The 15,240-nt window shown below is 32.9% G+C and overlaps 2 protein-coding genes across 7 annotated transcripts in view; both read left to right on the plus strand.

The window, feature by feature from the left end:
• Positions 1 to 127: 127 nt before the first annotated feature.
• Positions 128 to 7,705, plus strand: LOC111696928 (uncharacterized). 6 transcript variants are annotated; one of them, XM_023466721.1, is made up of 11 exons: positions 128 to 198; positions 2,555 to 2,681; positions 2,946 to 3,030; positions 4,648 to 4,700; positions 5,133 to 5,268; positions 5,380 to 5,464; positions 5,547 to 5,652; positions 5,744 to 5,785; positions 6,534 to 6,623; positions 7,327 to 7,453; positions 7,609 to 7,705. In XM_023466721.1, the coding sequence occupies exons 2-11, from the start codon at positions 2,560 to 2,562 to the stop codon at positions 7,621 to 7,623; spliced, it is 861 nt and encodes a 286-aa protein (XP_023322489.1). In that variant the 5' UTR covers positions 128 to 198; positions 2,555 to 2,559; the 3' UTR covers positions 7,624 to 7,705. The 6 variants fall into 6 exon arrangements, with proteins under 6 accessions (XP_023322489.1, XP_023322491.1, XP_023322492.1 ...); XM_023466723.1 differs by lacking the exon at positions 128 to 198 and adding an exon at positions 215 to 257; XM_023466724.1 differs by lacking the exon at positions 128 to 198 and adding an exon at positions 528 to 570.
• A 3,228-nt stretch (positions 7,706 to 10,933) lies between these two features.
• The window catches only part of LOC111696950 (uncharacterized), a 10,927-nt gene continuing 6,620 nt past the window's right edge, over positions 10,934 to 15,240 (plus strand). The window contains exons 1-9 of the mRNA XM_023466768.1: positions 10,934 to 11,067; positions 11,427 to 11,509; positions 11,929 to 11,984; positions 12,472 to 12,540; positions 12,907 to 13,120; positions 13,472 to 13,691; positions 14,139 to 14,208; positions 14,361 to 14,469; positions 14,938 to 15,086. Of these exons, the coding sequence (XP_023322536.1) occupies positions 12,928 to 13,120; positions 13,472 to 13,691; positions 14,139 to 14,208; positions 14,361 to 14,469; positions 14,938 to 15,086 (741 nt within the window). The 5' untranslated portion in view covers positions 10,934 to 11,067; positions 11,427 to 11,509; positions 11,929 to 11,984; positions 12,472 to 12,540; positions 12,907 to 12,927. The remainder of the gene's footprint in view (positions 11,068 to 11,426; positions 11,510 to 11,928; positions 11,985 to 12,471; positions 12,541 to 12,906; positions 13,121 to 13,471; positions 13,692 to 14,138; positions 14,209 to 14,360; positions 14,470 to 14,937; positions 15,087 to 15,240) is intronic.

Raw genomic sequence — 15,240 nt, forward strand, 5'->3', positions numbered from 1 at the left:
AAATAAATATGATACAAAGGTTTATTATCTTATTATATCATTATTTTCCCCCCCCCACATAAAAAGATGCCTTTGAAGAAAGCCTATGTTTTAGGCTGTACGTATTCTTCGTTTTAGAATTTTCATGTTACTAAGCGGTCAAATTCCTATTGTAGTTTTTAGAATAGATCCATACAGTGAACACTGAACACTGAACAGGTAAACCAAGAGATAACCAATACTTAGAGCTATCAACTGAAAATCCGTTTAAAATAAATGCAATTTTAATTTTTTGTCAGTTATTTATGAGTGCGAAAAATAATATGTATAATATTTAAGTATATTCTTTAACGATAATACCAAAAGCAAGCTATTGCATTCTATAAGAATGGAATTTAGACTTAGTCACAAACTAAAATTTTCCAATCTCAAAATATTTGTAGCCTGGTAGTGTACATTTTTGATTTTTCAAATCAGATTATTCGCTCTAACAGAATTCATGTTTGAAATATCTAAGGTCTACGACAATTTCTTGCAAAGATATAGGAATTAGAAAATCAGAGTTTGTGGCAAAGACCTAATTTCTTTCAGGTAATTGCAATTTGTTCTCTTGGTTCTTGGAATCTACATATATGGTGATATTTAATTGTTTTTGGTTCTGTGTTTTTATTTTTATTATCTAGTTGTTGATCTTAAATAATCTTGTTTTACATGTTTTTATTGTTTTTTATTAAATTGTTTATTCACCAAGTTATCGTTTCTACTGGTTCATTTCAAACTATTTACTCGCCAATTTATCGTTTCTACTGGTTCATTTCAAACTATTTACTCGCCAATTTATCGTTTCTACTGGTTCATTTCAAACTATTTACTCGCCAAGTTATCGTTTCTACTGGTTCATTCCTTTGCTTTACTGGAAAGAATGCCACAATATTCACGATATTTCAAGCAAATTGAAGCATTTTTTCTCGTATTTTGCAATGAATAAATTGTTTCCCAAATGTTCAATTATAAAGAAAAATGAAAGGCCATTTTGTATTTAAGACTCCAGATATCGCCACCACACCTACCTATTNATTCCCTGTACTTTCCCCCTCATTCGCTCGTCACCCTTCCTCTCTCCCCACCCTTATCTACTTCCTCAATTTCTTTTCCCCCCTTTCCACACTTACATCCTCCTTTAATACTAATAATACCAATAATAGCATATGTATTTAATATAGCCTGCGTGCTCCAGAAGCCTGTAAATGTAGATATAGAGATAAAATGTTAGAATGATAAAATACTAACAATCCAAGTAACAATTCAATTTATCGGGAGCATGTGAATGTTAAAAAATAAGTTTTTGAATGTGTTTTTCCCCCAACTATTTCAACATGTCTGTTAACGAATTGGGCAAAATCTGTTGACTTTAAAGTTTTGGGAATTGTTTTTGTTTTCAAACAGTCCTTACGTTGTCCCTGAGGAACTTTCTACTTTCTTTATCCCTTTCAAGAAATTTTGAGTGAAATGACATTTGAAGGTTAGTTGCGAGGTTTATGACAACATAATTACTGGAAGCTAATTCCCAACAATACAAGAGCTAGGACGGATCCCCTGCAATAACTAATAATTATCTTATAAAGAAGTCAATATCCTGTTCACAGTCAAATTATATCAGCTTATTTTGTGTATTTCTTTTAATATGAAGGGATTTTTAAAAGTTGATCATTATCAAAAAACCCTGTATTGTAAAGATACCCAGACTGTCAATGTTCACAATGATCTCTGTATTCTTTGCTTTGGAATATTTAGTTTTTGAGATTATGCATGTCCAGCTCGTTCAAATTCAAATCCTTCCTTAATCGTTAACTTTGAATTTGTGGATCAAATTTTAACCTGCGGTAGGTAGTTCAATGATGTACCTCAAATTCATTAAATTTGGTCCCAGGTTCTTGGTTAGGCTGATTCAGTTCTAACTTTTGTTTTAAAAATCATACTTTACTTACCAAGTTTCATGGTTCTACTGCTTACCAAGTTTCATGGTTCTACTGCTTAAAATAACTACTTTACTTACCAGCTTCTTGGTTTTACTGGTTAATATAAAATGTTTTACTCACATAGGTTTTCTAATGCTAACGGTTGATAAAAATACTTTACTCAAGGCAAGGGTGTAATGCATGGAAAGTTAATTGCGGTCGTGTATACTCTGCGTTCATATTGAAACCAGTTATCTTTGGGCGGAATTTGTAAACAAGAATAGATGCATCAGTGTTCGTATAGTATCCGGGGAGGTTAAAAGCATTAAATTTTAATAATTTTGATAATTCACATAATAGTTTCCTATGACCAGAATATTTCATTGATTATTTATGTGAAAGATGGATCTCATGCCAGGCTTTGACATCCGTCTTGTGTTTACATTACCGCCCAGAGACAGTACACTGCAGTACAAAATATGTGTACACCTCTGAAATAACTTTCCTGGCATTACATCCTTGACTCATTGTGTTCTTGGTTCTACTAGTTAATATCAATTAGTTCACTCAATAATTTCTTTGGTTCTAAGGATTAATATAAATACTTTTATTACCAGTTTCTATGGTTCTACTGGTAAGTGGTCTGGAGCTCTACTCTCCTCCTGAAAGTGTTGAAAGAATTTACCAACAGTTTCCACGGCTCAGACAGACAGCTGAAAAATTGGCTAATAAACCCCCTAAATGGTAAGTTGTCGATCTAGAATTTTTTATAAATATTAGAATCAAGCATCACGATAATCCAATACAATCCAGTATGAACATGAGAAACACATTCATTTTAAGCGGGACAACTGATACGCCTTGCGACCTTGTAACTCACCTTGTTTGATGTCTTCCGTTAAAGAGTAAACATTTGTTCAAAACAAAGTTTTGCTGATTACGTTCCTATACACTGTTATGTATTATAGTTTTTTGTTTTCTCAAGTAAATTCTAATTTATTTATCAAGTGTCGAACCCACTGGAGTTATGTACGTTAGACAAAAGCAGTGGGGAGTTACATACCCAGAAGATAAACTAGACAATGGAGACAAGGTAATCTAGACAGTGGAGGCAAGGTAAACTAGACAATGGAGACAAGGTAATCTAGACAATGCAGACAAGGTAATCTAGACAATAAAGACAAGGTAATCTAGACAATGGAGACAAGGTAAACTAAACAATGGAGACAAAGTAACTAGACAATGGAGACAAGGTAACTAGACAATGGAGACAAGGTAAACTAGACAATGGAGACAAGGTAAACTTTACAATGGAGACAAGGTAAACTAGACAATGGAGACAAGGTATTCTAAGCAATGAAGACAAGGTAATCTAGGCAATGCAGACAAGGTTAACTAGACAATGTAGACAATGTAATCCAGGCAATGGAGACAAGGTAATCTAGACAATGGAGGCAAGGTAAACTAGACAATGTAGACAAGGTAATCTAGGCAATGGAGACAAGGTAATCTAGACAATGGAGACAAGGTAAGCTAGACAATGGAGACAAGGTAATCTAGACAGTGGAGGCAAGGTAAACTAGACAATGGAGACAAGGTAATCTAGACAATGAAAACAAGGTAAGCTAGACAATGTAGACAAGGGAATCTAGACAATGAAAACAAGGTAAACTGGACAATGGAGACAAGGTAATCTAGAAAATGAAACTAGGTAATCTAGACAATGAAGACAAGGTAAGCTAGACAATGAATACAAGGTTAACTAGACAATGTAGACAAGGTAATCTAGGCAGTGGAGACAAGGTAAACTAGACATTGGAGACAAGGTAATCTAGACAATGGAGACAAGGTTAACTAGACAATGTAGACAAGTTAATCAAGACAATGGAGACAAGGTAATCTAGACAATGGAGACAAGGTCATCTAGACAATGAAGACAAGGTAATCTAGACAATGGACACAAGGTAATTTATGCAATGGAGACAAGGTAATCTAGACAATGGAGACAAAGTAAACTAGACAATGGAGACAAGGTAACTAGACAATGGAGACAAGGTAAACTTGACAATGGAGACAAGGTAAACTAGACAATGGAGACAAGGTAATCTATACAATAAAGACAAGGTAATCTAGACATTGGAGACAAGGTAAGCTAGGCAATGGAAACAAGGTAATCTAGGCAATGGAGACAAGTTAATCTAGGCAATTGAAACAAGGTCATCTAGACAATGAAGACAAGGTAATCTAGACAATGCAGACAAGGTAAACTAGACCATGGAGACAAGGTAATCTAGACAATGGAGACAAGGTTAACTAGACAATGTAGACAAGGTAATCTAGGCAATGGAGACAAGGTAATCTAGTTAATGGAGGCAAGTTAATCTAGACAATAGAGACAAGGTAATCTAGAGAATGGAGACGAGGTAAACTAGACAATGGAGACAAGGTAATCTAGACAATGGGGACAAGGTTAACTAGACAATGTAGACAAGGTAATATAGGCAATGGAGACATGGTAATCTAGACAATGGAGACAAGGTAATATAGGCAATGGAGACAAGGTAGGTAATCTAGGCAATGGAGACAAGGTAATCTAGGCAATGGAGACAAGGTAATCTAGACAATTACAAGTTAAAGTTAAAAAATTACGGACAAGGATGACTTGATAGGGTGGCTAAAGCATTTTAACGAGAATCATGATCAATTTCAGGTTATTTGTTGTGGAACTGAGGATGTCCTGACCTGTCATGTTATCATAATAAGGTATGATTATTAAGACGGAAATCGTATGTTTTATATTCAACCAATGAAACGGAAATTTTTTTCATTGATTTAAAACATCTTTTACCCACATGTTTGGAAACTTAAAAAAAAATACCATAAATATCATAGAAAGGCGAATATCAGAAAATATTAGCAAAGGTAACCTAATTAACGTTGTGTGCATTAGCGAATTTTGAGATGGAAATGGTCCAGGAAGCCTAGTTTTGGGCCTTGAATTGCATGTATAACATCGTTTATTTTAAACATTCAAAAATATGTAAAAAATAAATGTATATCTCTACCCGATGAAAAAAGGTTCTTTTTACATAATGAATAATACCCTAATATTCGAAAGTATATTTTCATAAGTAATTGTCAAGAATGCTTGAATTGTTATCACACATTATTGACACAAAACACCCTTTTTTATAGGGACCCTTATACCGGAGTATCATCAATAGCTCATTTTGACGAGTTCTCAAAGCAAAGTTCCTTTGAAAAAATGGTTGAATCTTTTCTGGAGAAAATACGAGAAAGACAGGAGGGAGATTGGGAATACTGGGAGGAGGTATTTGAAAAATATTAATATTGTCTTTGAATATAAAAACACAAATAAAATTGCACGATTCACCTAAAATTTTCCCGTTCCGTGGCTAAATCTTGGTTATTTTCGGATTAGGGGGCTGAAGGCGATTGGGAGTATTGGGAGTCTGATGATGAGAACTATGAGGAAGAATCAGTGGATCCAGTGAAAAAAGAGTCAGGTAAACAATTTGGAAATTATAAAACATTAACATACTTTATTATTTTTTTATCGTGAACCATTTTTAAAATTGTTTATTATAGATGCAGTTTATGAGCTTTATATTGTGGGAGGTTATAATGATGATGCAGGGAAAGCAAAAAAGATTTCTCGCCGATTTTTTAAGCATTTACATGATCTTAAAGTAAGGTAATTTGCAGTTTACATATTTTTTCATTTAAAAATGAAAAATTACTAATTCATATTTTATCTAACATTTTACTTACAATATTCTCTTTAGGCTAAACCTTGTTGTTTGTTGTCTCTGGGAGCCAAACACTAGGTTAGTCAACTAGAAAAATCAAAAAAAATACAGGGTATCCCAAACACTAGGTTAGTCAACTAGAAATATCAACAAAAATACAGGGTATCCCAAACACTAGGTTAGTCAACTAGAAATATCAACAAAAATACAGGGTATCCCAAAAAACGCTCTTTAAGGTACTATGGCTGTCATCATTGTTTAAGCTTTACTTTTTTGCACTTTTGGAAACCTGCGTAACACTACCGTTTTCTGAACCTACAATAACTGCAGATATCAGATATACAAAAAGGACTGATACAAAAATTCACTTGTCCTTTTTAAGTTGCGTTAATCATGTTTTATTAAATGTGTTCCCATTGTTTACGACGCATTTCTTAGCTCTAGCTTGTATATCCAGAAAACCATTTCCACAATTGACTGCTGCAATTCCTTCTTTCTCATGCAACTATTAATTAATTTAATTCCTTTGATTTTACGGAATCTTCATTTTATGAGATCCTTATGGAATCACATGACAAATGGACGGAAAAGAAATTTAACAAAATTACTAACGCAACCAAGCCAAAGTGGCGAACTTCAAACTGTAATTAAATTTCCTCAATTTTAGTGGTACAGACTACAGATATCTATTTAATGTCTATTGATCAAAAATGTTACGTACATTTCTATAATGTTTAAAAGAATGTATTAAAAGCTTGTGACACCCTGTACAAAAAATACATATCCCTGAATATTTTTGTAAAATATTAAGGACTTCGCTTTTTAGAAGATATAAGGACGGCCCTGCTCAACCCAAAATATCTGGTTTATGTTTGGATGTTAACACTGGTATTATAGAATCCGCTGTATTCAACAGGTGGGATCAGTTTGATTTTGTTTTACAAAACTCTTCTTTATTTCTTCTTTCTGAGCTGAAAACTTTAGAATGGTGGATATCGAGATTAATGCAATTGATCCTCTCTTTTTCCTATTATCGAGACTAACCTAATCTTGTACTTCTTGTACTTGTATTCTGAAAAGTGTATAATATTCAACCACTTCAGAGTTGCGAATATGAAGCCGATAAATTGAAAATTTTGTGCGCCATTTAAGATTATATACGGAAACGGGGGGGACTCTAATTTTTAAAAACGGTTTTGATTTTTCTCTACTATATCCAAGAAAGAAGAAAATCAAAAGTGTGTCCATTGGATACTCAGATTAAGTAATGGAGATTAAGGATATCTCGATCTAAAGTTTTCAGCTTTGCTTCTAAATCAAATTATCAATTTATTAAGTCGTGTTTTTTTAAACATTTGTTAACATAAAGAAGAATATTGAAAACTTTACAAAGGAAATGACTTTTTGCTACAAACTTATATTTTCTAATCTATAATTTTGCAACCTGGTGGTGTAAGTCTTTGATGATTAAAACTAAGACTATTTGATCTAACAGAAATAATAGTATGAAATATCAAAGGTCTAAGACATTGGATTGCAAATATATAGTGATTAGAAAATCTGAGTTTGTGGCAAAGACTCAGTTCCGTTAACAATAATAAAGATAAATATCATTAAAGAACGTTCACCGATTTCTCGGATGGAATCAGGGATCTTCTTCTGTGTTTTCCTCCTCTTATCAAGAATAAATCGACTCTGAAACAAATGATCGCTAGACAAGAAGATCGTGGATACGGAAAAGCACAGGTGAAAGAAATTGATGGAGGCCAGCTTATTAGTAGAGGCAGCCATTTTTTTGGAAACTCACTTTAACTAACAGACTATCCTCCTCGTCCCGCTAAAATATTTTTATAAAAGGATATTTAAGAAAAGTATAATAATTAGCTCTTATTCTATTGCAGGTATTGTGCGTGTAAAAGCAGAAACTTTAACTTGGTTTCTAGTTCGTTTTTAAAATTCAAATTGTTGAAAAAGAAATTAATAAAATTTGAAAATGTGTGTTTTTTTTAATTTGTTCTGATGCGTGGATATTGTTAATCTTGAAAGCTTGATCTCCATGACCCACTGTGGCATTTTTCAATTTAACCCCTCAATTGTATTTGTCCCTGTAGGGTATAACCATCACGGGTATCAAATAGAAATATAATTAGTCTGCATAACATGGTGATCAATGCTTGATCCATAGACTCATAGCAAGAATCCTGGGGGTAATTACCCCCCCCCTACCTTGAATCTTGGAGGATTGGAGGATTACCCCTGAACTATTCAGGTCCTGAATAGCATGGATTACTCCACTTACTTCCCCTACAAGTTACATTTGCCCCCTCCAAAAAAATCATTCCCTATTGATTAGTCTGCTTTTAACTTTTAAATAATGTCCTTTCCATATTAGAGTTATTTAAGATCTTAACATACTAAGTGATGACAAGAAAATTTTAGAGATTATAAATTAGAGTATAAACAAAGACAATATTTTTTTCAAAGTTTTGCAGAGTAGCTTTTGTAAAGAGTAAAACTATTTTTTATGTAACTTAAAATAAATTAAGTTTTTTTACAGATCTTTGTAGTTAATGTAAAATTAACGACTTTAAAAGATGAAAGCTGAAAGGTACGAAATGAAGCCTTTATTTGATGGAGTTTGTAAATGCCAGAAATGAGTGGAAAATTAAAATCAAACTCAACTAAAACCAATAATTTGATATACATTATAATATAAAAAAAATTCTAAGGGGGGGGGGTAAAAAAATTGACCCCCTATACAGAATCCTTATTTACGCCCCTGATAACAATGTTGAAGCAAAATCATGAAATCAAGTTTTGACGAAAGCTAAGTCAGGTCAGACATGTGGTCCACACTTTTACTGGATCATGTAACTGCAGGTTTAAGTATATATTTATTTCCTCTCAGAAAAATGTAATAATAAAAAAAACTTTGATTAAATCTTTTTTAGGTGAACAAATTTCCCAGTTTTCATTGAAGACACTGTTCTTCATTGGAGACCCCAAACTCTTCATTGGAGGCCTAAGATTTTTAATGGAGTCCCCAAGGTTTTCATTGGAGTCCCCAAGATTTTCATTGGGGACCCAAGATATTAATCGGAGACCACAAACTCTTCATTGGAGGCCTAAGATTTTCATTGGAGTCCCCAAAATTTTCATTGGAGACCCCAAGCGATTCATCGGAGACCATCAGATTTTTATTCGAGACAACTGACTTGTCATTGGTTTTTGATAAAAAGCTTGTCCATTGAACATCTGGGGTCTCAATGAAAATATGGGGCCTCCGATGAAAATCTTGGGGTCTCCAATTAAAATCTGGGGGTCTGAGATGAGATGGCTGTTGGGGTCTCCAATGGGTACTCAATTGATGCTGATTTCTTTCCAGACTTGGTAAAATGAATATTTTGGTAAAATTTGTCATTAACTATGCCCCATAAGATATCAACGCATAATTGTGTTTTTATGATTATTGATTACCTATGAAAGAATTTGCAAGAAGGTGCAATGTGACCCCTAGTTAAGGCCCTGGTTAAGATGATCGCAAATAGGAAAAGATGTTTTTAAAAAATCCACACACAAAAATTTAAAACATGAAGAAAACAGTGCTCTTTACTCAATAGTTTATACAAGGTTAATGTACGTAATTACAGTTTCATAATACTTGCAATTTCTGCCAAATACATTATATAGTATATGTATAGTTGGATTTTGACTCAAAGGTGTCATACCATGTTCCGTATATTACAACAAAAAATAGTTTACTGAAATAATACAGAGGCTGACATATATTTCAACCAGGGAGCAAGGAATAGAAGGGAGAGACAACTGACGCGGTTCGCCCTACCATATGATTATACATGCTTTGCAGACGGTACTCCATTTTATATCGAGCTGTTTGGTTTCTTTAGTAGGGCCCCACAGGAAAAATATGTATTGGCGAAACTGGTCAAAGAAAATTGAGCCAATACATATTTTACTGAAATCATATTATATTACCATTACAGTTTGTCACTGTATTGCTACATATGCTGACCGCTGTATTGTGAACCAGGGTGACCAGTACCCACCTTTTTTTACTCTGGCACGGTGTATAGATCGCACAAATGCACTTCCGGTTTTAGGGATAAATCCATCCCTGTTGGACGTCAAGTTTGAAACTTCTCCATGGATTACATGGGAAGGAAGGGAAGAGTTATCTACCGCGTGTTGAATAACAAGCATCCTTCTTATTCTTCATGAATTCAAGCTTCCTGATATCAGTCATTTAATTCTGCTGATGATGTGTTAATTAATTCAATCTTTAAAATCCTCAGAGATTGTCCATTTTGGAGGGATGATTTTGAGAATCTGTTTTATATAAATTATTCAATGACTACCACGAAAAATGTAACAAAAAATTCTAAAGTAAACTAATTTGTTGTTTAGAAACAGGTTGAGAAAATAAAAATTAACTCTTATCATCGAAAGTATGTAATCTTATTCAGTTATTGGTTTCTGTAATGTAATGTTAAACACCATTTTCTGTTGATTTCCTGGCATTTTTAATGAAAAGACGACATTTGAAGAGTTTGAAGAAATCTGCGAACAAATTCATAAAAAAATAGGAAAAAGAATATAATGATTTAAAAAGAAACAACAGATTCTAACATTGATTTATTGACAAATTTCTAATGAGAGGTATGTTCCTTAACATCTAATTATTTTCCTGTACAGAAATTGTGTTACACTTTTCTTCGTCGTTTTTGAATAATTTTTAAAAAGCCGGTTCTCAAAATCATTCCTCCAAAGGACCAAAATGGACAATCAGTGTGGATTTTAAATTTTGAATTTTCGCTCTTGCTGAACAAATATGCACCGTAAAAAGTCTGATAGGTCTCAAATGAATCCTAAAAAGTTTCTCAATAATACTGCAATCTTAGTTCAATTCATTTAATCATTATTTCACTTTGCCTTTCTGTCTTGATACAGTCATCATGCTCCCGCCTGAACTATGAAGTATAATTGTCAAATAGTCTAATTTTGAAATATCAAAGGTTTACACCATCAGGTTGAAAAAATATTGGGATCAGAAAATTTAAGTTTGTGTGAAAAACTCAATTCCTTTAGTTATTAAATGTTAACTATAGTTGCAGTTGATTAATATATCTATGTAATACTACTTTTGTTAGTGCGGTTTAGTTTTTATAGATTTTCAGAGGAAAAATTGCTTGAGCCGTGGGAGGATTGGGAGAGACACCTGTACGGAGGGCAGAGTAGCGGGTAACCCGAGGTTAAAGGAGGCTGGCAACAGAACAGCTGATTCATATCATTACACTCATTTATACATCTTCCTTATAGAAAGAACAGCAGTGACGATATAGGTTGTCTTCATTGTTATTTATTACCTAATTTCGAAAATTAAAAACTTTATAAGTTCGTTTAACAGTCTCCCATACTGAGTTTATTTTGGATAATGTAAGATAGTTAAAAGTACAAATCTAAATCACAAGACAGAGAGATTGCATGCGCGTAACTCCCTTGGTCTTCTGCCTCATGGTTATTGTGAACGAAAAACCCCTAAATCTTGAAAATAAGACATAAACTGTTTAATCTGTAATGTTTTTAATCTGTGAGTTTTTCCTTTACAAAGTCACATTGCTTTGTGAAAACATTAGGACAGTTGCCAAAAAGCTCTATATTGTTTTTTCTTAAACATTTTTCCAATGAAGATTTTTTTCAGATTAAAAAGAATCTTTCATGCAAAAGAATTCATCTTAACTTCTAAACTTCATCAAAAATTCAATGCCGTTGGTAACATCTGAGGTGAACTATTTATTTACATTTGGAGCCATAAAACTGCAGAGATTATTATATGTTTATTGATTTTGTTACAAAGGAAATAGTTTTACAAGTAAAGCTTAAGTGAAATAGGGGTTTGTACACTGCAAAATTGTTGTGTTTCATGAAGAACTATTTTGATCATAATTCAGTCGTCTTTCTTTGACCTTTCCTTCATTTTTATTGGTTCCACAGTAACAGTATATTTGATCAACACTGAGCATCGTTCTTTGTATGAACAAGGGCCAATGACATCCTTGGAGGACAATAGTTTGGCCACTATACATGTCTCACGTAAGAAAAAGATTCTTTTATCCCGATCGGAAAGGTCATCTTCTCGACCATTGTAGTGTTAGCAAGGAACGTACTCTGTAGTAGTTATAATCGTCTTGAATTGTTTCTAGAATGAACCAGTCTAAATCTTCAAGCATAACAATACTACACAAATGACCGTTATTAGGTAAGTTATTTAATTAGAATTACATATTCTTAACATTTAATAAGCTCTTGAAGTATAGTGATTTACATTTTTTTGTTGATTAAGCTTACTCTTCTAGAGTTATCCAATAGCAGACGTGGATAGTTTTTAGAACTCGGTTTTCAAAGTTCCTTGGCCCTCGCAGTGACATATGGTTGGTCAGTTTAAAAAAAAATACTTTTGACAGGAAAGAAAGAACCCCTTTTAAGATAAATTCATTTTTTGGGTGTCATTAGTTCGTCATTATTTTATTCCAATTAAACTCTATAGAATCTCAACAGCGCAGTCAAAAATTAAAATATATGATGTTAAATTTCTGACCAAAGAATAGAATTTTTCTTCGTGTTTGTTTAGTTTACAAATCCACTTTCTTTTCTTATTCTTACAAAATGACATAAGACAAGCATGGAGATTGAAAAGACAAAAAAATGAACGAACTTGAAAAACTATAAATTTTACCGTATTTTAGGAAAATTGTTCGTTCCCTGAATAAACGTGGACCATTTCAGCACTATTTATCAACAAGACTCTACTACAGGTAAGAAATACATACTCTGTAACAAACATACCTCATGGATACATTTACGATACATTCAAAATAATTACATAATACATAGATTACCAAACGTTTTGGTGATAGTACACAAGCAATAATTTTGAGAGTTAAAAAATTACTGTAGCTAAGGAGTTTTGTATTTTCTAATGTTCTGAGAATGATACGCAAAATGAACTACGCAAGAATACTGTAAACAGACGAATATGTTTACATAGGCAGTTTGTGGTCTTTCACTATTCTCACTGTTATAATTTATGTAAAAAAATAATTACGCATGAATATTTAACAATATATTTTCTTGATCAAAGACACGTTCACTAACATAATTTAAGTAAATATATGTCTTAGCTTCGAAAACGAGTTCAAATCATGGTTGCCATTGAAGAAGCGGAAGAAGATCCATCCACCAAATGGATACAGGTTCCATTGAGTCCTGGAGACTCCAATCTTGGTCTAGTAGAAATGAACCCGCGTGTAGTGGACTTAGCTAATACATCTGGTCAAAACATTAATTCTGGAGATTTAACAAAAGTAGAGGAGATTCTCAAAACATCTCGACCAGGAATGAATATTATTTGACGTATTCAGTTTCAAAATGTTAGATGCATAAAGATATAAAGGTGATTCAGATTTCCAGGTTTTATATAGGCCTTTCATTTTTTAAACAAATATTTACCCGTTAAATATAAAAATGTTCTTAATTTTTCGTTGTTCTGTACGTTTTGTCATGGTTCAAAAAAAAATATTAAATAATTCTTAAATTCATGAAAAAAAAACTTTCCTAAAACAGTAATGGACTTACTGAGATTTACTTAGTTTCACGTGATATATTTGTCCTCTGTAGAATTGGTCAAGAATATTTTTTATTTCGTTAATATTTTGCATACTTTTATTTAATATTCATCCCCTGCAGTTCCTCTGTTTCAAGCTTTAAAAGGTGAGCTTGAGGACATTCTTGAAGATGGTACTAAAAACAATCAATCAGAAGTCCAAGAAACGCAGCTAGCTAAAATGTGCATGATAAAGGAAGAAAAGGGGTTGTTAAAGTACAGTGTATCAGGAGAAGAAAAGGGTCTCAAGTCGATATCTCCAACCCCTCATAAGGTTCAATTTCTGGAAGACGAAGATTCCAGGTAAATTTTTATTTTATTTCTAACGCTTATTGAATACATGTGTCCCCTTAATTGGTTGCTTAGTTTAACAGACTAACTTTAAGTTTCTTACAATCTCTTGATTTTTACAGATATGTTTAATCATTTTTTTTAAAATACAAATAAAAAAAATACATTTTACGTTACAATGAAAGCATACATAAGAAAGATTAATTGTAGTATTTACACATTTTCTTGGTCGAAGCTTTATTCCCTAATGTCAGTTTCTCTTTGACTGTATTTTGCTTTCATTTTGGAGTTAACATTTCAGGGCCCGTTTCCTTTATTCAATGGTGGATGCCCATCCGTGAATCATACCACTTTAATCAAATTTTTAAAATTTTAGGTACAAATACCAATTACCAAATGCATGTAAAAAAATCATATTTAATCAATGTGCAAATTAAATGAACCATTTTTTTCACGAAGAAGAAAGTACAGCAGATCAGCGGAGAATATTGCAGATTCAAGAAAACTGGGGAAATGTTCTCCCTCAAAAGTAAGTTCTTTAAAACTTTAAGGCTTTACTTAAAAGCTTACTTTTTAGGTGTGGTAGTGTTAAAGAAGTCAAATCATCGATATTATGATTAAAGAAAAAAAAAGAAAAAAGAAAATTTAATGAGAAAAAGCATAAAGTTTGAATTTTTACAGTCCTTGTGCGGTAGTAGCCGAACACCTCCGACAGGAAGACGACGACGGAGAAGACAAGTTTCAGAGGCCTCATCTATGTCTGTAACAAGTGTAACCAGTGAGTCATCAGGTAGTTTTTTTAGTTAAGCAAGAAAAGGAGCAGTATTTTTCTTGAAAAAGAAATTGAGTCTTTGCCACCAGCTCAAATTTTCTAATTTCTATATCTTTTTAACCTGATGGTGTAATCATGTGATATTTTAAATTTAGATTATTTGATCTAACAGAATTCATAGTTTGAAATATCTAAGGTCTATACGATATTGGGTTTCATAGAGAGATAGAGATTAAAATAATGAGTTTTTGGCAAAAACTCAATTCCTTTGTGAAAAGGGAAATTTCCTAGAAATTGCAACATTGATTTCGTATTTAAGAATGTTTTTCATATTAAAGTTATCTCCTAACTGAAGTTATTCTGTTCTTAATAATTATGCATGTATAATTTTATAGATGTAAGGAAAGGTGGTACAAATACCACCTTCACTAATATTTGAATAATAATACATTATTTTATTCTGTTGTTGAGCAATAACTATTTCAGTTGGAAGTTACAGTTCTGCCTCCCCAGATGGAGGATATGGTTGGGTTGTTGTTGCAGCTTCTTTTCTGGTTAATATGATCGCTGACGGGGTCACATTTAGCTTTGGGGTCATGTTTGACGAGTTTCAGGGAGAATTTGACAGCACTAAGGTTAGTTATGATCTAGTTTGATGAAGAGGTTTAGTTTCATTAGGAAAAGTTCTCAAGTAACAAACGTGAAAAATTTTCATTTCCAAAATTAACTATTTACAAACTCAATTTCAAAATGGTAAAAGACATGTTTAAACCCCCCCCCCCCCCCCCC

Source organism: Eurytemora carolleeae, unplaced genomic scaffold, assembly GCF_000591075.1.
Source record: "Eurytemora carolleeae unplaced genomic scaffold, Eaff_2.0 scaffold244, whole genome shotgun sequence".
NCBI lineage: Eukaryota > Metazoa > Arthropoda > Copepoda > Calanoida > Temoridae > Eurytemora > Eurytemora carolleeae.

Excerpts from the sequence above, each read along its gene's own strand:
- LOC111696928 (XM_023466720.1), top strand. Across the intron at positions 4,701-5,132 it reads TGTCATGTTATCATAATAAG|GGACCCTTATACCGGAGTAT; the intron begins GTATGATTATTA and ends CCTTTTTTATAG. Across the intron at positions 5,653-5,743 it reads TTACATGATCTTAAAGTAAG|GCTAAACCTTGTTGTTTGTT; the intron begins GTAATTTGCAGT and ends TATTCTCTTTAG.